Source organism: Mauremys mutica, unplaced genomic scaffold (genome assembly GCF_020497125.1).
Source record: "Mauremys mutica isolate MM-2020 ecotype Southern unplaced genomic scaffold, ASM2049712v1 Super-Scaffold_339, whole genome shotgun sequence".
Classification (NCBI taxonomy): domain Eukaryota; kingdom Metazoa; phylum Chordata; order Testudines; family Geoemydidae; genus Mauremys; species Mauremys mutica.
The window spans coordinates 120,091-138,134 of NW_025423358.1; the positions used below are offsets into that span (position 1 = coordinate 120,091).

The 18,044-nt window shown below is 66.9% G+C and overlaps 1 protein-coding gene across 2 annotated transcripts; it reads right to left on the minus strand.

The window, feature by feature from the left end:
- Positions 1-135: 135 nt before the first annotated feature.
- LIPE (lipase E, hormone sensitive type) lies at positions 136-17,831 on the minus strand. Of its 2 annotated transcripts, none has more exons than XM_045001664.1 (10): positions 17,779-17,831; positions 7,306-7,828; positions 6,844-6,934; positions 6,115-6,260; positions 5,348-5,533; positions 4,247-4,541; positions 3,441-3,668; positions 2,854-3,018; positions 1,618-1,979; positions 136-1,289 (listed from the first exon to the last, which is right to left on the minus strand). In XM_045001664.1, the coding sequence occupies exons 2-10, from the start codon at positions 7,816-7,818 to the stop codon at positions 831-833; spliced, it is 2,445 nt and encodes an 814-aa protein (XP_044857599.1). In that variant the 5' UTR covers positions 7,819-7,828; positions 17,779-17,831; the 3' UTR covers positions 136-830. The 2 variants fall into 2 exon arrangements, with proteins under 2 accessions (XP_044857599.1, XP_044857598.1); XM_045001663.1 differs by lacking the exon at positions 17,779-17,831 and adding an exon at positions 11,154-11,563.
- Positions 17,832-18,044: the final 213 nt, after the last annotated feature.

The following is an 18,044-nucleotide window of genomic DNA, read 5'->3' on the forward strand; positions in this document are numbered from 1 at the left end:
ACCCCCCCAGGGAGCCCCACAACTCCCCCGTAGCAAACCCCACTGATCCCCACACCACGTGCCCCAACCTCCACTTGAACCCCCATTTAACCCTATAACCCCCCCCCCCCACACACACACACACACACACACGTTCCCTGGCCCCTGGGAAGAGGGGGCTGCCCCACACCGGGCCCTGGCCCATGTAGGGGGAGAAGGTGGCTCAGAGGGGCAGGGAATGGGGCACCGGCCCTGCTCTGACCTGGCAGGACGGATGCTACAATTTGGTCAATATCAAACAGCCTTTTATTTACACAACTGAAGGTTGTGGATGGGGGTCCCTGGAGCCCCCCAGGAGGGAGCGCACCCCCAACCCTCCCTTTGGTTCACAGCAGCAGCAGGCAGGGGGGTGAGGAGTCTGGGGGGGCAGATGGGCTGGAGTGGAGAGGGCTCCCCCCACTGCACACAGGGAAAGGAAGGGGGCAGAGAGCTCCCACCCTACCTCCACCCCTGGAGTGAGCGTGGGGGGGGGGGGCGCGCCAGGGGCTGCACTCTCAGCTCAGGCCTGGCACCTGGGGTGTCCCTTGGAGCGCAGGGGGGCCCGTCCCGAGTGGCGCTGGAGTGTGGGAGCCTAGGAGGCGCTGGGGGAGGGGGACAGGAGACACCCCCTCCTCAGTCCACAGGATACAGACAGCTTCGAACACCGGTCCCGCATAAACCACTACAGACCAGTCCCCGGGGGCTGGGGGGGGCAGACAGGCTCTCAGGGTGGGCCCCCCCCCCCTACCCGGGAGCCACAGAGAGAAAAGCACCAAGGGGCTCCCAGGAAATTCCCAACCACGGCCAGGGGCTCAGGCCCCCACCTCCTTGCTCGCCGGGCCGCCCTGGGGCCCCGGCTCCCGCCTGTGGGGGGTTTCCACTGGGGCCCGACCCCCCTGGCCGGGCGGGGTCTCCAAGGCAGCTGGGGTGGGACTCTTGAGGCTGGGCGTGGCCAGACCCGTGGCCGCCTGGCCCGTGGCCCTGCTCTCCCGGCCCGTGGCAGCCCCCGAGGGCGGCGTCCGCTCCAGCTTGCGGTGCCTGCGGGGCGAGGGCGGGGCGGTGGGCGGGGCGGGCCCCGGGGGCAGCAGGATCTCACGGATGACGCGGGTGCAGAGCGCGGCCGCCTGGCGGGTCTCACGGCACAGCTGGGACAGGCTCAGGAAGCCGTGCGGCAAGTCCTGCACGATCCGCAGCGTCACCGGCTGGCCCAGCTCCCGCAGCCGCCGGGCGAACATCACCGAGTCGTCCAGCATGGGGTCCAGGGCGCAGGCCTGTGGGGGCAAACGTCAATGGGGGCTATCACACCTTCCAGGGCCCTCCCTGTGGGGCTCTCACTGCGATATGGACCAGTGCCCCCTCCTGTGGGGCTCTCTCTGCTATATGGACCAGTGCCCCCCCCATGGGGCTCTCACTGCTATATCGACCAGTGCCCCCTCCCATGGGGCTTTCACTCCTATATGGACCAGTGCCCCCTCCCATGGGGCGCTCACTCCTATATGGACCAGTGCCCCCTCCCATGGGGCGCTCACTGCTATATGGACCAGCCGGCCCCCCAGGCTCCCCTGCACAATCTGGCTGACCGCCCGCCCCAGCGCTCACCACGATATGGACCGGCGGCAGCCCTCGCAGCATGCTGTCCGGGGCCAGCAGGGGCGACATGAAGGGGTTCTTCACCAGGGGCGATGCCTCCAGGGTGATGCTGGAGGAGGGCTGGTCCGAGCGCAGCGGCTCAAAGCCGTCAGGATACTGCAGCCCCTCGTCTCCGGGGGCCTCTTCCTCCTGCTGCCCCGCGCTCAGGAAGAAGCTGGGGGGGCTGCCCTGGGGAGGGGGGGCAGATGCAGGGGCAAGGGGGGCTGACACCCCACACAATAGATCCTGGCAGGTCTGGCTCTTGCGGGAGCCCCTGGATTTGACAGCTGAGTCGTCCAGCGCTGCCTCCGAGACGCTCGTCCGCATGGCCTCTGTGAGCCAAGGGAGACGTGAGAGCCTGGGGACCCCCCCCAATTCATCTAACCTCTCCCCTGCTGGGACCCCTGAATTCATCTAATTTCTCCCCTGCCAGGACTTCTCAAATCGGCCTCATCTCTCCCCTGCCGGGACCCCCCATGGTCCTCACCTCTCCGCTGCCGGGACCCCCTGCCATCGTCCTCACCTCTCCCCTGCCGGGACTCCCTGAATCGTCCTCACCTCTCCCCTGCCGGGACTCCCTGAATCGGCCTCACCTCTCCGCTGCCGGGACCCCCTGCCATCGTCCTCACCTCTCCCCTGCCGGGACCCCCCGAATCATCCTCACCTCTCCGCTGCCGGGACCCCCTGCCATCGTCCTCACCTCTCCCCTGCCGGGACCCCCCGAATCATCCTCACCTCTCCGCTGCCGGGACCCCCTGCCATCGTCCTCACCTCTCCCCTGCCGGGACCCCCCGAATCATCCTCACCTCTCCCCTGCCACAGGCCGCCCTGCCCCACACCTTCGTGCCATGCGGTGCCAGGCTCTCCCAGGCTGCCCCAGTGCCAAGCCGCCCTGCCCCACACCTTCGTGCCATGCGGTGCCAGGCTCTCCCTGGCTGCCCCCGATGCTGAGGGGCAGCGCCGTGGGCGAGAGCTCCCAGGAACGCCCCCCCCGACCCCTAGGAGGCCCGTGCGGTTAGGGGCTGGCGGGCAGTCCTACCAGCGGGCGGGTTAGTGAGGGTGGGGATCCTGGCTCCCAGGAGATGTGCCAGGGGCAGCAGCAGGAGCTGGGGGGGCGGGGCTGGCACCAGACGCGCCCTGTGGAGACAAGGGGCAGGTGAGGGGGGCGGGCAGGGGGCAGGGGTGGGGGTCCCACCCAGCTCTTACCTGCGCCGGCCCCGTTGCTGCGCCCCGGGGCGTCCAGCAGGGCCCCCAGCCAGGCCGAGGCGCTTTGCCGCAGCTCCTGCAACAGCAGCGCCGTGTCCCGCCGCACCATGTTCACCGGGCCCAGCTTCTCCAGCCCGGGGGGCTCGCCCTCCGCCGGCTCCGTGCCTGGGGGCAGGGACAGAGAGCATTGGGGTCCCCCCTGTACCTCACCAGAACCCTGACCCTGCTCGCCCTCTGCCGGCTCCGTGCCTGGGGGCAGGGACAGAGAGCATTGGGGTCCCCCCTGTACCTCACCAGAACCCCAACCCTGCTCGCCCTCCGCCGGCTCCGTGCCTGGGGGCAGGGATAGAGGACACCGGGGTCCCCCTGCCCCCCACCAGCCCCCCTCCCTGCTCGCCCTCCACCGGCTCTGTGCCTGGGGGCAGGGACAGAGAGCACCAGGGTCCCCCCTGCCCCCCACCAGCCTCCCTCCCTGCTCGCCCTTTGCCGGCTCCGTGCTGGGGGCAGGGATAGAGGACACCGGGGTCCCCCTGCCCCCCACAGCCACCAGCTCCCTCTTTTGCCCGCCGTAACTGCCCCCCCCGTACCGGCGTAGGCGCTGAGGCACTTGCAGAGCACGCTGAGGGGCAGCAGGGGGTCGAGCAGCGTGAGCAGGCGGGAGGGCGAGGCCGCGGCCCGCACCAGGGTGACGGGATAGGCCGCCATGATGCCGTCGGGCAGCTGGATGCCGAAGGCGGCCGCCCGCATGGTCACGGTGAGGCAGAGGTTCCCGCCAGCGCTGTCCCCAGCCAGGCAGACCCGCTGCGCCGTGGAGCCTGTGGGGAGATGGGGTGAGAGTGTGTGGGAGGGGGGAAAGGGGGGGCCAAGAAACTGGGGGGGGCCCGTGTCAGGGTGCTGCCCGCCACGTGCCCATCACACCCAGCAGGGGGTGCTGGGGTCCCCCCTGTCCCATCCTGTCCCCCCCAGCAGGGGTGCTGGGGTCCCTCTGTCCATCCCCGCCAGCAGGGGGCCCTGCCCCCCATGTGCCCATCACACCCAGCAGGGGGTGCTGGGGTCCCTCTGTCCATTCCCTTCAGCGGGGACCACTGTGGTCCCCCTGTCCCGTCCCATCCCCCCAGCAGGGGTGCGGGGTCCCCCTGTCCCGTCCCATCCCCCCCCCAGGGGTGCGGGGTCCCCGCTCTCACCCAGCAGGGGGTGCGGGGTCCCCCTGTCCCGTCCCATCCCCCCCCCCAGGGGTGCAGGGTCCCCGCTCTCACCCAGCAGGGGGTGCGGGGTCCCCCTGTCCCGTCCCCCCCCCAGGGGTGCAGGGTCCCCACTCTCACCCAGCAGGGGGTGCGGGGTCCCCCTGTCCCGTCCCGTCCCCCCCACAGGGGTGCGGGGTCCCCGCTCTCACCCAGCAGGCGGCAGTGGCGCAGGGCCCAGCAGTAGGCGTAGAAACACTCCTCCAGGGCGCGGGGGAAGGGGGCCTCGGGCGCCAGGGCGTAGTCGACGGCGAGCACCGGGGCGCCCAGCTCCTGCGCCCAGCCCCGCAGGTACGGCTCGTGGGACTTGGACGTCTGTGCCACGAACCCGCCGCCGTGGAAGTGAACCAGCAGGAGGGGCGAGGGGGGCGCCGGCGCCGCCTTGCGCCACAGCTCCAGCCCCAGCGGGCCCTCGGCCTGGGCCAGCGCGGAGAGCGCCTCGCTGTCCTGGGGAGAGCGGGGGGGGCGTGAGGGGCCCTCCGCACCCTGCCGGGGACCCCCTGCCCGTACCCCCCGCCCCCGCACACCCTGCCGGGGACCCCCCGACTGTCCCCCACCCACCCACCCCTCCACACCCTGCCGGGGACCCCCTGCCCGTACCCCCCGCACGTACCCCCGCCCCCGCACACCCTGCCCGGGACCCCCCAACTGTTCCCTCCCAACCCCACCCATCCTGCCAGGGACCCGCCAACTGTCCCCCCCACTCCCACACACCCTGCCTGGGATCCCTCTGACTGTCCCCCGCCCATCCCTGCCCATCCTGCCCGGGCCCCCCTGACTGTCCTCCCCAACACACACCCTGCCGGGGACCCGCCAACTGTCCCCCCACCCCACCCCCGCTCCTGCACACCCTGCCAGGGACCCCCGACTGTCCCCGGTCCCACACATCCTATGCAGGAACCCCTGACTGTCCTCCCCAACACACACCCTGCCATGGACACCCGACTGTGCCCCCCGCCCCCGCACATCCTGCCCGGGACCCCCTGCCCAGACCCCCCCCACACCCTGCGTGGGACCCCCTGTCGCACTCTGTAACCTGCCCTTGGAACACCCCCAGGACCCCACTCCCCGGCCCTGCCGGGACTCCACCTGGGTCTGCTCACTCCCCTCCCCCATCCCAGAGCTCCCAGTCCCACGCCCACCTGCCCCCCACCAGCCCGGCCTTGCCGGGACCCCACCTGGGTCTGCTCACTCCCCTCCCCCATCCCAGAGCCCCCAGCCCCACGCCCACCAGCCCCCCACCAGCCCCTCACCTGCCCCTCCCGCAGCTCGTGGGAGATGAGGCGCATGTGGACGGGCCCGGGGCCGGTGTGCGCCACCGGGGGGCTGATGGTGATGCTCAGCGAGGGGTCGGCAGCCAGCGGCAGCTCGAAGGGCTCGGGGGGCACCGTCAGCGCCCGGCTCACCCGCACCGGCGTGGACGCCAGGTTGGCCACGGACTGTGGGGAAGGGGGAGGGTGAGCGGGGCCCCCAAGCTGGTCCGACCCTGCACTCCCACCCCGACCTCTGCCCCATAGCGCCTTGCACCGCTCCAATCCCCCTGCCCCACAGCGCCCTGCGCCGGGCACTGCTCCCAGCCCCTAACCCAGCCCCATAGCGCCTTGCACCACTCCAACCCCCCCCCCACAGCGCCCTGCGCTGGGCACTGCTCCAATCCCCCCTGCCCCACAGCGCCCTGCGCCGGGCACCGCTCCCACCCCCTAACCCAGCCCCATAGCGCCCTGCGCCGCTCCAACCATCCCTGCCCCACAGCGCCCTGTGCCGGGCACTGCTCCAATCCCCCCTGCCCCACAGCGCCCTGCGCCGGGCACCGCTCCCACCCCCTAACCCAGCCCCATAGCGCCCTGCACCAGGCCCCACTCCCACCCCCCTACCCCACAGCATCCTGCCCCGCTCCCAGCCCCCACCCCAGCCCCCCTGCGCCGGGCCCCACTCCAAACCCCTGCCCCCACCCCACAGTGCCCTGCACTGGGCACCACTCCTACCCTGCGCCCTGTGCCCGGGACAGCCCCGCACTCACAGCCAGCAGCTCGGTCTCCGTCAGGTTCCAGAAGCTCTTCCAGAAATGCACGTCGAGGTTCTGCGTGATCCTCTCGAACTCGGCTCCCCGCAGCTCCGGGTCGATGGCGAACTTCCCCGAAGTGAACAGCGAGCCGGCCGCCATGCCTGGAGGAACGGGAGATCGGGGGGGTGGTGCTGTCCCCTGGCCCTGCCCCCCCAGCCCTGTGGGGCCCCCGCGGCCCTGCCTGCCCCCCCCAGCAGTGCTCCCTCACACTGCCCCCCCGGCCCTGTGGGGTCCCACGGCCCCACCTGCCCCCCCCAGCAGTGCTCCCTCACTCTGCCACCCCGGTCCTGTGGGGCTCCCGCAGCCCTGCCTGCCCCCCGCAGCTCCCTCAACCTGCCCCCCTGGTCCTGTGGGGCTCCCGCGGCCCCGCCTGCCCCCCCCAGCTCCCTCACCCCCACAGCGAAGCTCCACGGGCAGCCAGGCACGGGGCCCAGCCCCCAATGGGCAGGGAAGCGGGCAAAGCAGTGCATTGTGGGTAGCAGCCAGGCCGGACGAGTTCCCTGGGCAGCAGGCTGGGCTGAGTGGGCCCAGAAGGGATTTGTGGGTTCAGCCAGCCGTGGCTGCAGTGCATCATGGGAGCAGCTCCCCCCTGGGGGCTGCAGTGCGTTGTGGGAGATGCCCCCCCGGGGCTGCAGTGCCTCATGAGAGCAGAAGCCCCCCACCCCCAGTGGCCGCCCCACTCACTGAGGCCGGAGTCGTGGCGTCTGTAGTTCTCGCCGAAGGAGACCAGGCTGATGGCGATGGTCTGGAGGAAGGGCCGGATGGAGGGGGCGAACTGCAGGGCAAAGGGCAAAGGTCACCACTCTGCACCCCAAGACCGGGGCGGAGGTTGTGAGGGACACCCCTGCCTGGGTGCTGCGCAGGGAGCACCCTGGGGGCATGACGGCGGCTCACCCTCCCCACGGGTGTTCAGTGGGGGGGCAGAGTGATGGGCGTGGCCGAGGCTCGGGGGGGGGGTGAGCAATCGGGGGGCCATGGAGGGGGGTCCTGCTGGCCTGAGTGTGAGGGGCACAGCTGGGGGGGGCACAGCACAATCCCTGCGCACGTCTGGCTGCCAGGGACTCGGCTGCGCTTCCTTGTGCCCCTGGGTCGCCCCTCCCGACTCGCCGCGCCCCCTCAATCCCCCCCCCCCCCACACACACACACCTGGAAGCCCAGGCAGCGCCCGTAGAAGCAGCCCTTGTGCAGGGTGCCGTACTCCCGCAGCATCCGCTCGGTCAGGCCGCGCTCCTCGTGGTGGAAGAGGCAGCCGGGGCGGTTGTGGGTCAGCAGCTGCTGCGCCACGTAGAGCAGCGCCCGCAGCTGGCTCAGGGCGGCGCAATAGGCCTCCAGCTCGGCCGCGTTGTGGCCCGTGCGGAAGAAGATGCTGCGGCGGTTGGCGGCCACGTAGCGGCTCTTGTGCAGGACGCAGGCCAGGCAGCAGCGCGCCGTCTGCGCCAGGCTGCGGTACCCGTTGGCCGGCGTGGCCTCGTCCAGGTCGAAGATGTGGTAGACGCTGGCGAAGTGGCGCAGGACCGGCTCCAGGCAGCGGGCGTGCTCCCCGATGGCCGTGAAGGCCGCCACGAACCGGCGCCCCGTCTCCGAGGCGCTCTGCCGGAAGAAGGCCGCGTTGTCCTCGGCCACCGCGAGCAGGGCCTGGAAGAGGGGCCGGGAGTCCATGGCGCGGGGCCTGCAATGGGGAGACGGGGGGGGTTAGCTGGGGGACTTGGGGGGCTTGCCATGGGGAGACGGGGGGTACGGTGAGTGGAGTAAGTACCCCCCCACTCACCCCTCCCAGTGCCCACCTGGGCCCCCCCTACCTAACACCCCCAGCCAGCCCCCAGTATTCAGCCCCAGTTAGGGCCCCCCCATAATCCCCCCCCACATCACCCCAGCTATTTACCCCCCACACCCTAGCCAGGACCCCTTGTGCTGACTCCCTGAGAGCCCCCCCAAAGCTGCCCCCAGGGTCACCCCCAGCACCGCAGCTGGGACCCGCTTTGCACTCACCCCTCAGCATCCCCCCATGGTAACCGCACCCTTTGCTCATCCCCCCCAGGGGGGACCCCAGGCCCGCCCCACAAACCCCCACTCACCCTCAACCCCCTGTGCTCATCCCCCAGATCTCCCCCCCACCCACACACCCTCACCCCCCCTGTGCTCATCCCCCAGCCGGGACCCCAGACCCCCCCACACACACCCCCACTCACCCTCACCCCCCTGTGCTCATCCCCCCAGCGCCCCAGCAGGGTCCCCAGCCCCGTACTCACCCCCCAGCCAGACCCGCCCCCCCCCCCAACAGTCACCCTCAGTGGCTGCCTGCTCCCCTGGCTGAGCCCTGGCAGACCCAGCTCCCGGAGCCTCTTTATAGCCCAGCTGGGAGCCAGGGAGTCGGCTCCACCCCCAGGGAGGGGCTGAGCCCATGGAAGGGGGGGGGCAAGAGGCACTGACAGGGAGCGGGGGCTGGTGGTGAGAGCAGGGGGGGCTGGGAGCCAGGACTCCTGGGTTCTCTCCCCGGCTCTGAGAGGGGAGCGGGGGCTGGTGGTTAGAGCAGGGGGGGCTAGGAGCCAGGACTCCTGGGTTCTCTCCCCCGGCTCTGGGAGGGGAGTGGGGGCTGGTGGTTAGAGCAGGGGGGGCTGGAGCCAGGACTCCTGGGTTCTCTCTCCAGCTCTGGGAGGGGAGTGGGGGCTGGTGGTTAGAGCGGGGGGGCTGGGAGCCAGGACTCCTGGGTTCTCTCCCCAGCTCTGGGAGGGGAGGGGGGGCTGGTGGTTAGAGGAGGGGGCTGAGAACCAGGACTCCTGGGTTCTCTCCCCGGCTCTGGGAGGGGAGTGGGGGCTAGTGGTTAGAGCAGGGAAGCTGCTCCCACCCGCTCTCCACCCGCGGCAGGCTCACAGCCAGGCCCCCATCTCACCCCACACCCCGGGGTTCTTTCACCCAGACCCGGCGTCCCCATGGCTGGGAGCCTCTGTTCGCGCTGCTCCCCAGAACCCCCCCTCCTGCCAAACAGGGCCTCCCCCATGGGTCCCTGGGGCCCGGCTCCGAGCAAACAACAGCCAGGGGCACTGTGGGGCACTGACCTCCAGACAGCGCCCCACAGCCGGGCCAGGCAGCCCAGGGCCAGCCCCCCACGGGTCAGCCCCCCGGGCACGTCCTGCCCAGACACGGGGTGTTCTCCTGCGGGGGGGGGGTCCCCTCTCCGGCTGCCCTGATGCCAGCGCTGACGGGGTTAATGAGATGGGGGGTGGCCCTGCTTGGCAGCTGCCAGAGCTCTGGGGACGGGGCAGGAATGTGCACAAACAGCTGGGAGCCGGACTGGGGCAGGGGGGACTGGGGCAGGGGGTGCGGGGGGGGCACGAGGTGCGGAAGGGCTGGGGCAGAGGACGCTGGGGGGTTGGACAGGGAGGTACTAAGGGGCAGGGGATCCAGAGGGGCTGGGGTCTCTCTCTAGTGTCATCCCCCAGGAGGGGGGTGTCGGAGGGGGAGGGGTTCCTATTTTAGGTGGTTCCAGTAATTGGCGCCAGCCATAAGCTGCCCCCCCACACACACACACACACCCCACCTTGGCCAGCCCCACAGCCCGCCCCTCCCCGCCCCCAGAGCTGAGATCCCCACAGGTAGCTGAGATCCCCATGGCTAGCTGGCCTCCCATCTCCCCAGGGGACGGCTCCTTCCCCCCACCCTCCCAGACGCTGCCGCCCCCCCCCCCCCGGGGACGGCTCCCTCCCCCCCGCACAGGTAGCTGAGATCCCCATGGCTAGCTGGCCTCCCATCTCCCCAGGGGACGGCTCCCTCCCCCCACCCTCCCAGACGCTGCCCCCCCTGGGGACGGCTCCCTCCCCCCTCCCCCCGGGTGCTGCCCCGCAGTGTGCTGTTGCCAGCTGCTGTGCCCCCCAAGGCTGTCAGCGGAGGGGGGGTGGGGGGGGCACCATCAGTGGCTGCGGCCTCGTGACTCCCAGGGACAGAGGCCCAAGCAGGGAGCCGTCGGTGCCAGGGCGGCTGGGTGCACACAGAGCCCATTGTACCACCTGCCCACCCGAGGGGGCCCCCACAGCACAGCTCCGGGGGGAGGGGCCTTGGGTGAGTCCTGGCCGGGGCTGGGAGCCCTGTCCTGCCCCCCCCCCAGATCCCAGACTTGGGGGGCAGAGAAGCATCACAGGGACAGGTGTGTTCGTGCCCAGCGTGTCTGCGGCCACAGAGCAAAGATCATGGGCCAACAAAGGGACCTCGCGCCCCAAGGGAGGCAGGAAGGGGTCACCCCCCCGGTGCACCGACCAGAGAGAGGAGCTAGAAACTCCTCCCCCCACCATAATAAAGAAAAGGCCCAGGCTCCACCCCTCCCCCCAAGCTTACCCAGTGTGGTGTGCCCCACTCCCCCCATGACAGCACCCGGCGTGCCACACCCCATGCCCCCCATCCCCCCACATTCCCCAGCACCACAACACTTCGAGGGTCAGAGACACCCAGCAGAGCCAGCTGTACTGCCCCACACAGCCCCACACCTCGAGGGACACGAGAGACCCGGCTGTACCGCCCCACACAGCCCCACACCTCGAGGGATACGAGACACCCGGCTGTACCGCCCCACACAGCCCCACACCTCGAGGGACAGAGACACCCGGCTGTACCGCCCCACACAGCAGAGTGTGAATTAGCAGAATTTTAGGCCCGATAAAAGAAACCCAGCAGAGGCGTCGAAGATTTGAGAAGCGCGATGGGAACGTCAGGCTCTGCCACGGGCCCCTTCGGAGCGAGGCCGTTGTGTTGCCGGAGCGGCTGGAACCGGAGGGACACGGCAGATAGCTCAGGCCAGGCCGACTGAGGGGACGGAAGCGCGATCGGGCAGGAGTACATTGGACGCGTCTCATATGGCGCACGGGGCTTGTTTCACACTAGAGAATGCTCAGGAGAGCTAAGTAGCCGCCAGCCCAGATGCCGCCATTGCTGAGACAAGCCGCTCCGGTAACCATGCGCCCGGTGCCTGCACAGAGGCTTCTGCGCACAGCTCCCCTACCCACCTTCTCGCAGGGGCGCAGGGCGTAATCCGGCACCGGGACAGGCGCCGCGTGCCGCTCCCGTGCGATCTCATTCACTTCTCTCTAGCCGGCGTGGGAGCAAGCGAACGAGTCGAACGACTCTACGTCAGCGTGGCGAGCTGCCAAAGGAGAGAGCCCTGCGAGGGCGGGATGGGACTGAGCGCGCTGACGGACGGACAGACGGCACACGGGGGTAGCCCGGCTGGCCAGAGGGGCCTGTGGAAGTCGGTCGCTGACTGACAATAAGTCACCAGCAGGAGGCCGCGTGGCCGAGTGAGTCTTACGCAAACGCTGTTACCCAACGTGTCTTACACCAGCGTGGATGGCACAAGACCACTTGTGCAGTGAGAGTGTTGCAAGAAGCCGCAAAGGCGACACCTCGTTTCCTGGCTGGCTGATGCCAAAGGACCTGGCTCCTCCTTTGCCAGGTGCCTGGGGCGCTTGGAGCGGCCCCGGCCGGCGCGGACCCGGCCGGCGCGGGCGCGGCCCGGAGCGGCCCATGCCGGCCGGCGCGGGCGCGGCCCGGAGCGGCCCATGCCGGCCGGCGCGGGCGCGGCCCGGAGCGGCCCATGCCGGCCGGCGCGGCCCCGGCGTGGAGCGGCCCGCCCCGGCCGGCGCGGCCCCGGCGTGGAGCGGCCCCGGCCGGCGCGGCCCCGGCGTGGAGCGGCCCCGGCCGGCGCGGCCCCGGCGTGGAGCGGCCCCGGCGTGGAGCGGACCCGGCCGGCGCGGCAGGCAACGGAGAGAACACCCCGATCTACCCCCTAGAAGCTGCAGACGAGAGTTTGGAAACACGGGGATACTGCGTACAGAGAAACTGACCCGTCACCTCTTGTGGCCTCGGGGAGGTGTCAACAAACTCGCTCCTGCCCCCTTCACCATTGTGCCCTGGAATTCAGCCGGCCCCCGGAACCGTATCCAGGAAAGTTCTGCCAGGGGAGAAACACCCACGTTGCTGCTCTCCAAGAAACAAACTGCAGCTCTGGTGGGTCTGGCTGCTTGAGAGGCGACTGCAGGACGAGCTGGGGGAGGCCTGAGGTTTGTTATTTGGGAGACGCTCCACACAAGAGATGTGGGAGTCCAGGAGGTGAACGTCTGTCACCCTGACGACAGCCCAACTGGTAAAACAAATCACTGGGGACCTGCAGCCAGACAATCACCTGGGGAGGTGACAACGCCGGACGCGCAGTTTGCGGGAACTGAACGGATGCAGCTGGAGCTGTGATAGAGATGAGATGAAGTGGGGTTTTCCCCCGTTATGTTGTATGTGAGTCTTACTGTCCTATACGAACACTGTGTGTGCCTCAGTTTCCCTGTGTGCTGCACCAGTGCCGAGGTGGTGGGAACTGGGGGTGTGACTTTCGCTGAGGCCCTCAGGGCAGGGCTCAGAGGTCTGCGATGGCTGATGCCCTTCGTATCCCGAGACCCAGGCTGGGGATGCCACCAGGTGACACTTTGCCAGGAAGCAGGACAAAGACCGGAGGAGCAGCAACGGGCGTGTTGGAGGCCAGGCAGTCTGGTGTGATGAACTGGAAGAGGGGGGAGGCCAGGCTGTCTGGCCCAGGGTCCCCCCCAAGATGAACTTGGCTGAAAGTCACTGATTTCTGTGCTAACACGTTCTGTTCTGTGCTGTGCACCTGGCGACTAATAAACCTTCCGTTTTACGCTGGCTGCGGAGTTGGGGTGCAGGGCCCCCGGCTGCCCCAGGAGCCCTGCCCGGGCGCACTCACTGCGGGAAGCACACGGTGGGGATGCTGAATGTTCTGAGGTAGGACCCAGGACGGCAGAAGCTACGGAAGCTTCTTTCCCTGGCGCCGTGAAGAGGAGGCTCCCCCAGAGTCTTGCCCGGCTCCATGCGGAGCAGTTGCAGAGCATCGCCCAGTGATGCCGTGACAGAGCACGAGGCCTTAGTTGAGCTGAACAAAGGCTCCATGACTTGCACGTCGCGATCATACGGCACCCAGGCCCTCTGGCTGTAACCGGGGCGCAGCAGCACACCCGCGAGCAGCACACCCGCGAGTGGCACAGGGGATGTTCTGGAGGACGCTGGAAATGACCAGCAGCCTGCACTCGCTCGTTAGAACAGGGAGAGAGCGAGCTCCCCGGTGACTGACAGGAGGAGGAATAACCAGTTGTCACAGAGTGTGGGGGAGTCAGGGCCCTGCACCCCCCACTTCCTGTGATTCACCGGGACTCTCAGCCAGCCAGTGACACAGGTTTATCAGACGACAGGAACACAGTCCCAAGCAGGGCTTGTAGGTACAAAGAACAGGACCCCTCAGTCAGGTCCTTCGGGGGGGGGGGGGTAGGGAGCCAGACCCGGTTCTGGCCTCCCCCGGTCTCCCCAGGCAGCTCCAAACTGAAACTCTCCAGCCCCTCCCCTGGCCTTTGTCTCTTTCCTGGGCCAGGAGGCCCCTGATCTCTTAGGGTACATCTTCACTACCCGCCGTATCGGCGGGTAGCAATCGATTTCTCGGGGATCGATATATCGTGTCTCATCTAGACGCGATATATCGATCCCCGAACGCGCTCCTGTCGACTCCAGAACTCCACCAACCCGAACGGCAGTAGCGGAGTCGACATGGGGAGCCGTGGACGTCGATCCCACGTCGTGAGGACGGTAAGTAATTCGATATCAGATACTTTGACTTCAGCTACGTTATTCACGTAGCTGAAGTTGCATATCTTATATCGATTTTCCCCCATAGTGTAGACCTGCCCTTTGTTCTCCCGCACATTCAGTTGGCACCTTTGCAGGGGAGGGGCCCAGGCCAGCAGTTGCCAGGAGACAGGGCGTCAGCCATTCTCTGTGCAGACAGCATCACCCCTGCCCTCTTGGGCTCTGCACCAATCACAGCCCCTGAGCCACCACCTAGATACTTAAGTACTGCATAGGGGAAACTGAGGCACACACACAGTATTCAGTGAAAACATCAAGAACAGTCCCACTTCGTCACACCATAAAGCTGACTGGTCCCATTTCACGGCCACAGGAGAGTATTATTTCTTCAACACTTAGGAAGGTTTTCCAACCTGTGCTGCAGGAATCAGCAGAAAGGAGGAAGGCGAGAGGCAGAAATGGACCCAGGCTAGACTGACACAGGGATGGAAGATTTTAAGAGAGAAGGAATCCGGTTCGACTGGAGGCTGAATGGATCCTTGCAGGTGAAGAGGCCAGATGGAAATGGAAGGAAGTCTCAAAAGAAGTCGGCCTGGAAACAGCTGAATGTAGACAAAGGCATCGGGAAGAGACTTGTGAATGGCTGGATCCTCACGGCAGAAAGGGTTTATAGATGACGCTGCAGGGAATCGAGACGAAACAGACCAACACTAGCAATCTAAGGGCTTGGCTACACTTGCGAGGTACAGCGCAATAACGGAGCCCGGGTGCACTAGCTCACTCCCCGTCCACACTGGCAAGGCACGCAGGGCGCTCTGACTCCGGGGCTACAGCGCTGCTGGTTCTCCACCTCAGCGAGAGGAATAACGTTTGCTGCGCCTTGGCTACAACGCCCGGGTGTCAGTGTGAACGAGGTGTTGCGTTACTGCGCTCTGAGCCGCCTCCGGAAACGTCCCATAAGCCCCTTAACTCAAGTGGCCACTCCTGTCACTGTTTTGCTCCTGTAGGAATGGGGAAATGCCCTTTCAAAGCTCCGTTTCTGACAGCCGGCATGCAAGCCGTTAGCGTGGAATGCTGTGTGAGAGAGAGAGAGAGGCGGGGGGAAGCGAGAGGTCTGCGGCTGTCTGAACTCACAGGACAGCATGCTGACATGCTCTCAGCCTCCCAAAATCCCACTCTCTCCCCCCGTCACACTCCACCACCCCCCATATGAAAAGCACGTTGCAGCCACTTGCATGCTGGGATAGCTGCCCATAATGCACCACTCCTAATGCTGCTGCAAGTGCTGCAAATGTGGCCACGCCAGTGCGCAAGCAGCTGTCAGTGTGGACAGACTGCAGCGTTTTCCCTACTGTGCTTTCCAAAGGCGGGTTTAACTCACAACGCCCTACATCTGCCAGTGCAGCCATGCCCTTAAGAACACCACTATCCAGACAAATGGAGATACAGAGGCAAAAGGTGACAGAGCCTGTGACTACTGTACCAAGACTAGCAGGCTCCCAAAGACGAGGATGGAGCCGCTGCACATTATACAAGACGCACTACCCAGGAGGAAAGAGACAGAGAATTTAAAAACATGCACTCGCATTTCACCAAGTACCTTGGCTTTAGTGAGCTCGCTCTCATACACGAGCTAGAAGATGCAATAGAGAAGCTCAAACCAAGAATCCTGTGGGCTGGACCTCCCCTACGGTTATATGGAGAAACACTCTGAGAAGGCGGCTAAAGCCAAGTTGTTGGAGTTCATCAACAAATCATGGATAAAAGGGACGGTCTCTAATCAGTGGAACTCAGCAGTTATTGTTCTTAAGTCTGGCATGGATCCGTCTTCTCCAAGCTGCTACCAGCCTCTATCCTCAGCCAGTCACCTCACCAGATAACGGGGGACACGGTCCAATCCCAGCTTCTGCGGGGGCTTCCAACAAGAGGGAAGATGAAACTCATCCCAATGGCAGACGGGCCTCGCACTCAGTTACAGGCTCCCTGGGAGCCTCTTATTGACGGATTCCCATCCCAGCCACCACAAGGACCAAGAGGAGTGTCTGGATCTCAGCGCGGCATGTGATAGAGTCTCAGTGAAACTCAGCGAGAGGGGAATCTGTGGAACAACGTACCTTGGGATAGGAGATTTCCTGCAGCACAAGACAATAACAGGAAGACTAAATGGTACTTTTTCGAAGGCAAGGCCTCAGCACAGGAGTTCCTTTGGGCTCAGTGTTAAGGCCTCTTTTCCTGCTGGACTCCTCTGGACTGTCCGGCCACGTGACATCACCTGTATGCCTGTGTGCAGGCGAGATCACGCTGTGTGTCAGGGTCGGAAATAGATGTAGTGGAGGATGAACTGAATGAGGACTTGGAACTGTAACCAGATGAGCAAACGGACATAAACTTCAGCTGAATCCAGCAAAACCGTAAGAGGTTCAACGTCAGTCTGAAACTGACACTGGATGGAGAACGTGTTAGCGCTGAGGGTGAGCCAGTATACCCTGGAATGACCTTGGACACGGAACGAAGGTTTGGGCCACAAGTCAGAAAGACTAAACCTGCTACAGTGTATTGCCGACACCAACGGGGGCTCATGAGTTAGGATCCTGAAAACAACGTACTGCTGGATAGTTCACCCAATACTTGAATCTGCCTCTCTGGTCTGGTCACAGCAGCCCTGCCAAGATGGAAGTTGTGCAGTTGTCCACAATTCACACAATAGCTGGAGCTGTAATTTCCTCTCCAACAGCAGTTTGTGACCAAGAGTCAGATGTTCACCCTCTTGAGAATCGTAGAAAAGAACAGCTAATTCGGTACGGAAATCATCTCATTCCCGCCTGATCTGCTCACCTCTGCGCAGGAATTGGAAACCCAAGTGCAGGCTGAAACGATCACCCTCTTTTAAAGGTGTGCCAAGGCGACCGAGAAAACAGGAGCATTTGGGGCTGTCAGGAGGGGAGCGGGCACGAAGAACCTGGTTTGCACAGTAATTTTCCCACATGAACTGATTTATTGCAGTAAACGTCTCTCTCTCACCTGGATCCGAGCTCGAAGGGACACGTGGACTTGGCCCCACTAAGGAAAGTTGCAGAACAGAGCACCCAGGAGTGTCAGTCACAAGGCGAGTAGAGACAGGCGCCCACCGACGGCTCATCGGACACATCCTGCCAGCCTGGTGCTCGCCGTGTCCCCTGGCTCACAGAGCGGGCACAAGCCAGGGCCTTGGGTCAGGGCAGGTCAGCTCCAGGTACATGGCGGAGGTGAAATCTCCCTGCGCTGCGGACACGGACTCCGCTCGCTCGGGGCAGGCGGCAGGCGGGGGCTTGGCTGGGGCTTGGCTGCTGACCGGCAGGGGCCACCCTCGGTCCCGTCACAGACCCAGAGCCGAACCCGGCGGCTGGAAGCGGAGGCCGGAGCCGCCTCTCACCGCACCCCTCGCACCCGGGTGTATCTGGGCGAGGGAGCGGCCGGCCCGGCACCGCGGGAAGGCGGGAGCCGAGGCAGGAACGACACCGGCTGCGGGCAGTGGCGCCCGAGGAAGGGAAACGCTCCGCGGCAGCGAGCGGCCGAGAGACGAGGGAGCCGGCGGGTGAGGGGGCAGCGCCGCGGGCAGGAACCGCCCCGCGGGGAGCGCGGGCGGGACACGGCGCAGGAGCGAAACCAGCGGGACGGGGCAGGAGCCTCCGCGCGGCGAGACGCGTCGCGGGCGGCGCTGGCGGCTGAGGGCGGGACGGGCCGCTCCGACCTCCGGCTCCAGCCCTTTGCCAGGCGCCGCGCGGGGCCCGGTCCCCCCGAACCCCCGGCCTGGCGCGGCTGCTGCGGGACACGAGCCCCCGGCCGGCGACAGGCCCGGCGCGGGGCGGGCGGGGATTCTCCGGGGCCGGACGCCTGGGTCCATCCCGGCCCTGCCCCCCCCCCGTGCCTCAGTTTACCCGCCGCTGGCCGGGGCTGGTGCGGCCCGCGCCCCTCCCATCGCTCCGGGGCACCGCGCCCCCCCGCTCTCACCTGTGGCTCCGGCGGCTCCGCCCCTCAGACCGGCTCCCGCTTCCGGCTCCCACCGGCCCCGGATCGGGCACGTGACGCGCGCCGGCCAATCAGCAGCGGCGCCGGTGGCGCCACGTCCGTTACCGGGGTAACCGCGTCGAACCCTCCCCCCCCGCGCGGCACCGCCTGCGGGCCGCGACCTCTGACCCCTGCGGGTCACTGCCCTGGCCCCGCCCTCGCGCGGTGACCTCTGACCCCAATACCTACCACGGCCGCGACCTTTGACC

Excerpts from the sequence above, each read along its gene's own strand:
- LIPE (XM_045001663.1), bottom strand. The coding sequence starts at position 11,224 with ATGAGATCGCACGGGAGCGGCACGCGGCGCCTGTCCCGGTGCCGGATT. Across the intron at positions 6,261-6,843 it reads ACGCCACGACTCCGGCCTCA|GCATGGCGGCCGGCTCGCTG; the intron begins GTGAGTGGGGCG and ends CCGTTCCTCCAG. Across the intron at positions 5,534-6,114 it reads CGGAGACCGAGCTGCTGGCT|TCCGTGGCCAACCTGGCGTC; the intron begins GTGAGTGCGGGG and ends CCTTCCCCACAG.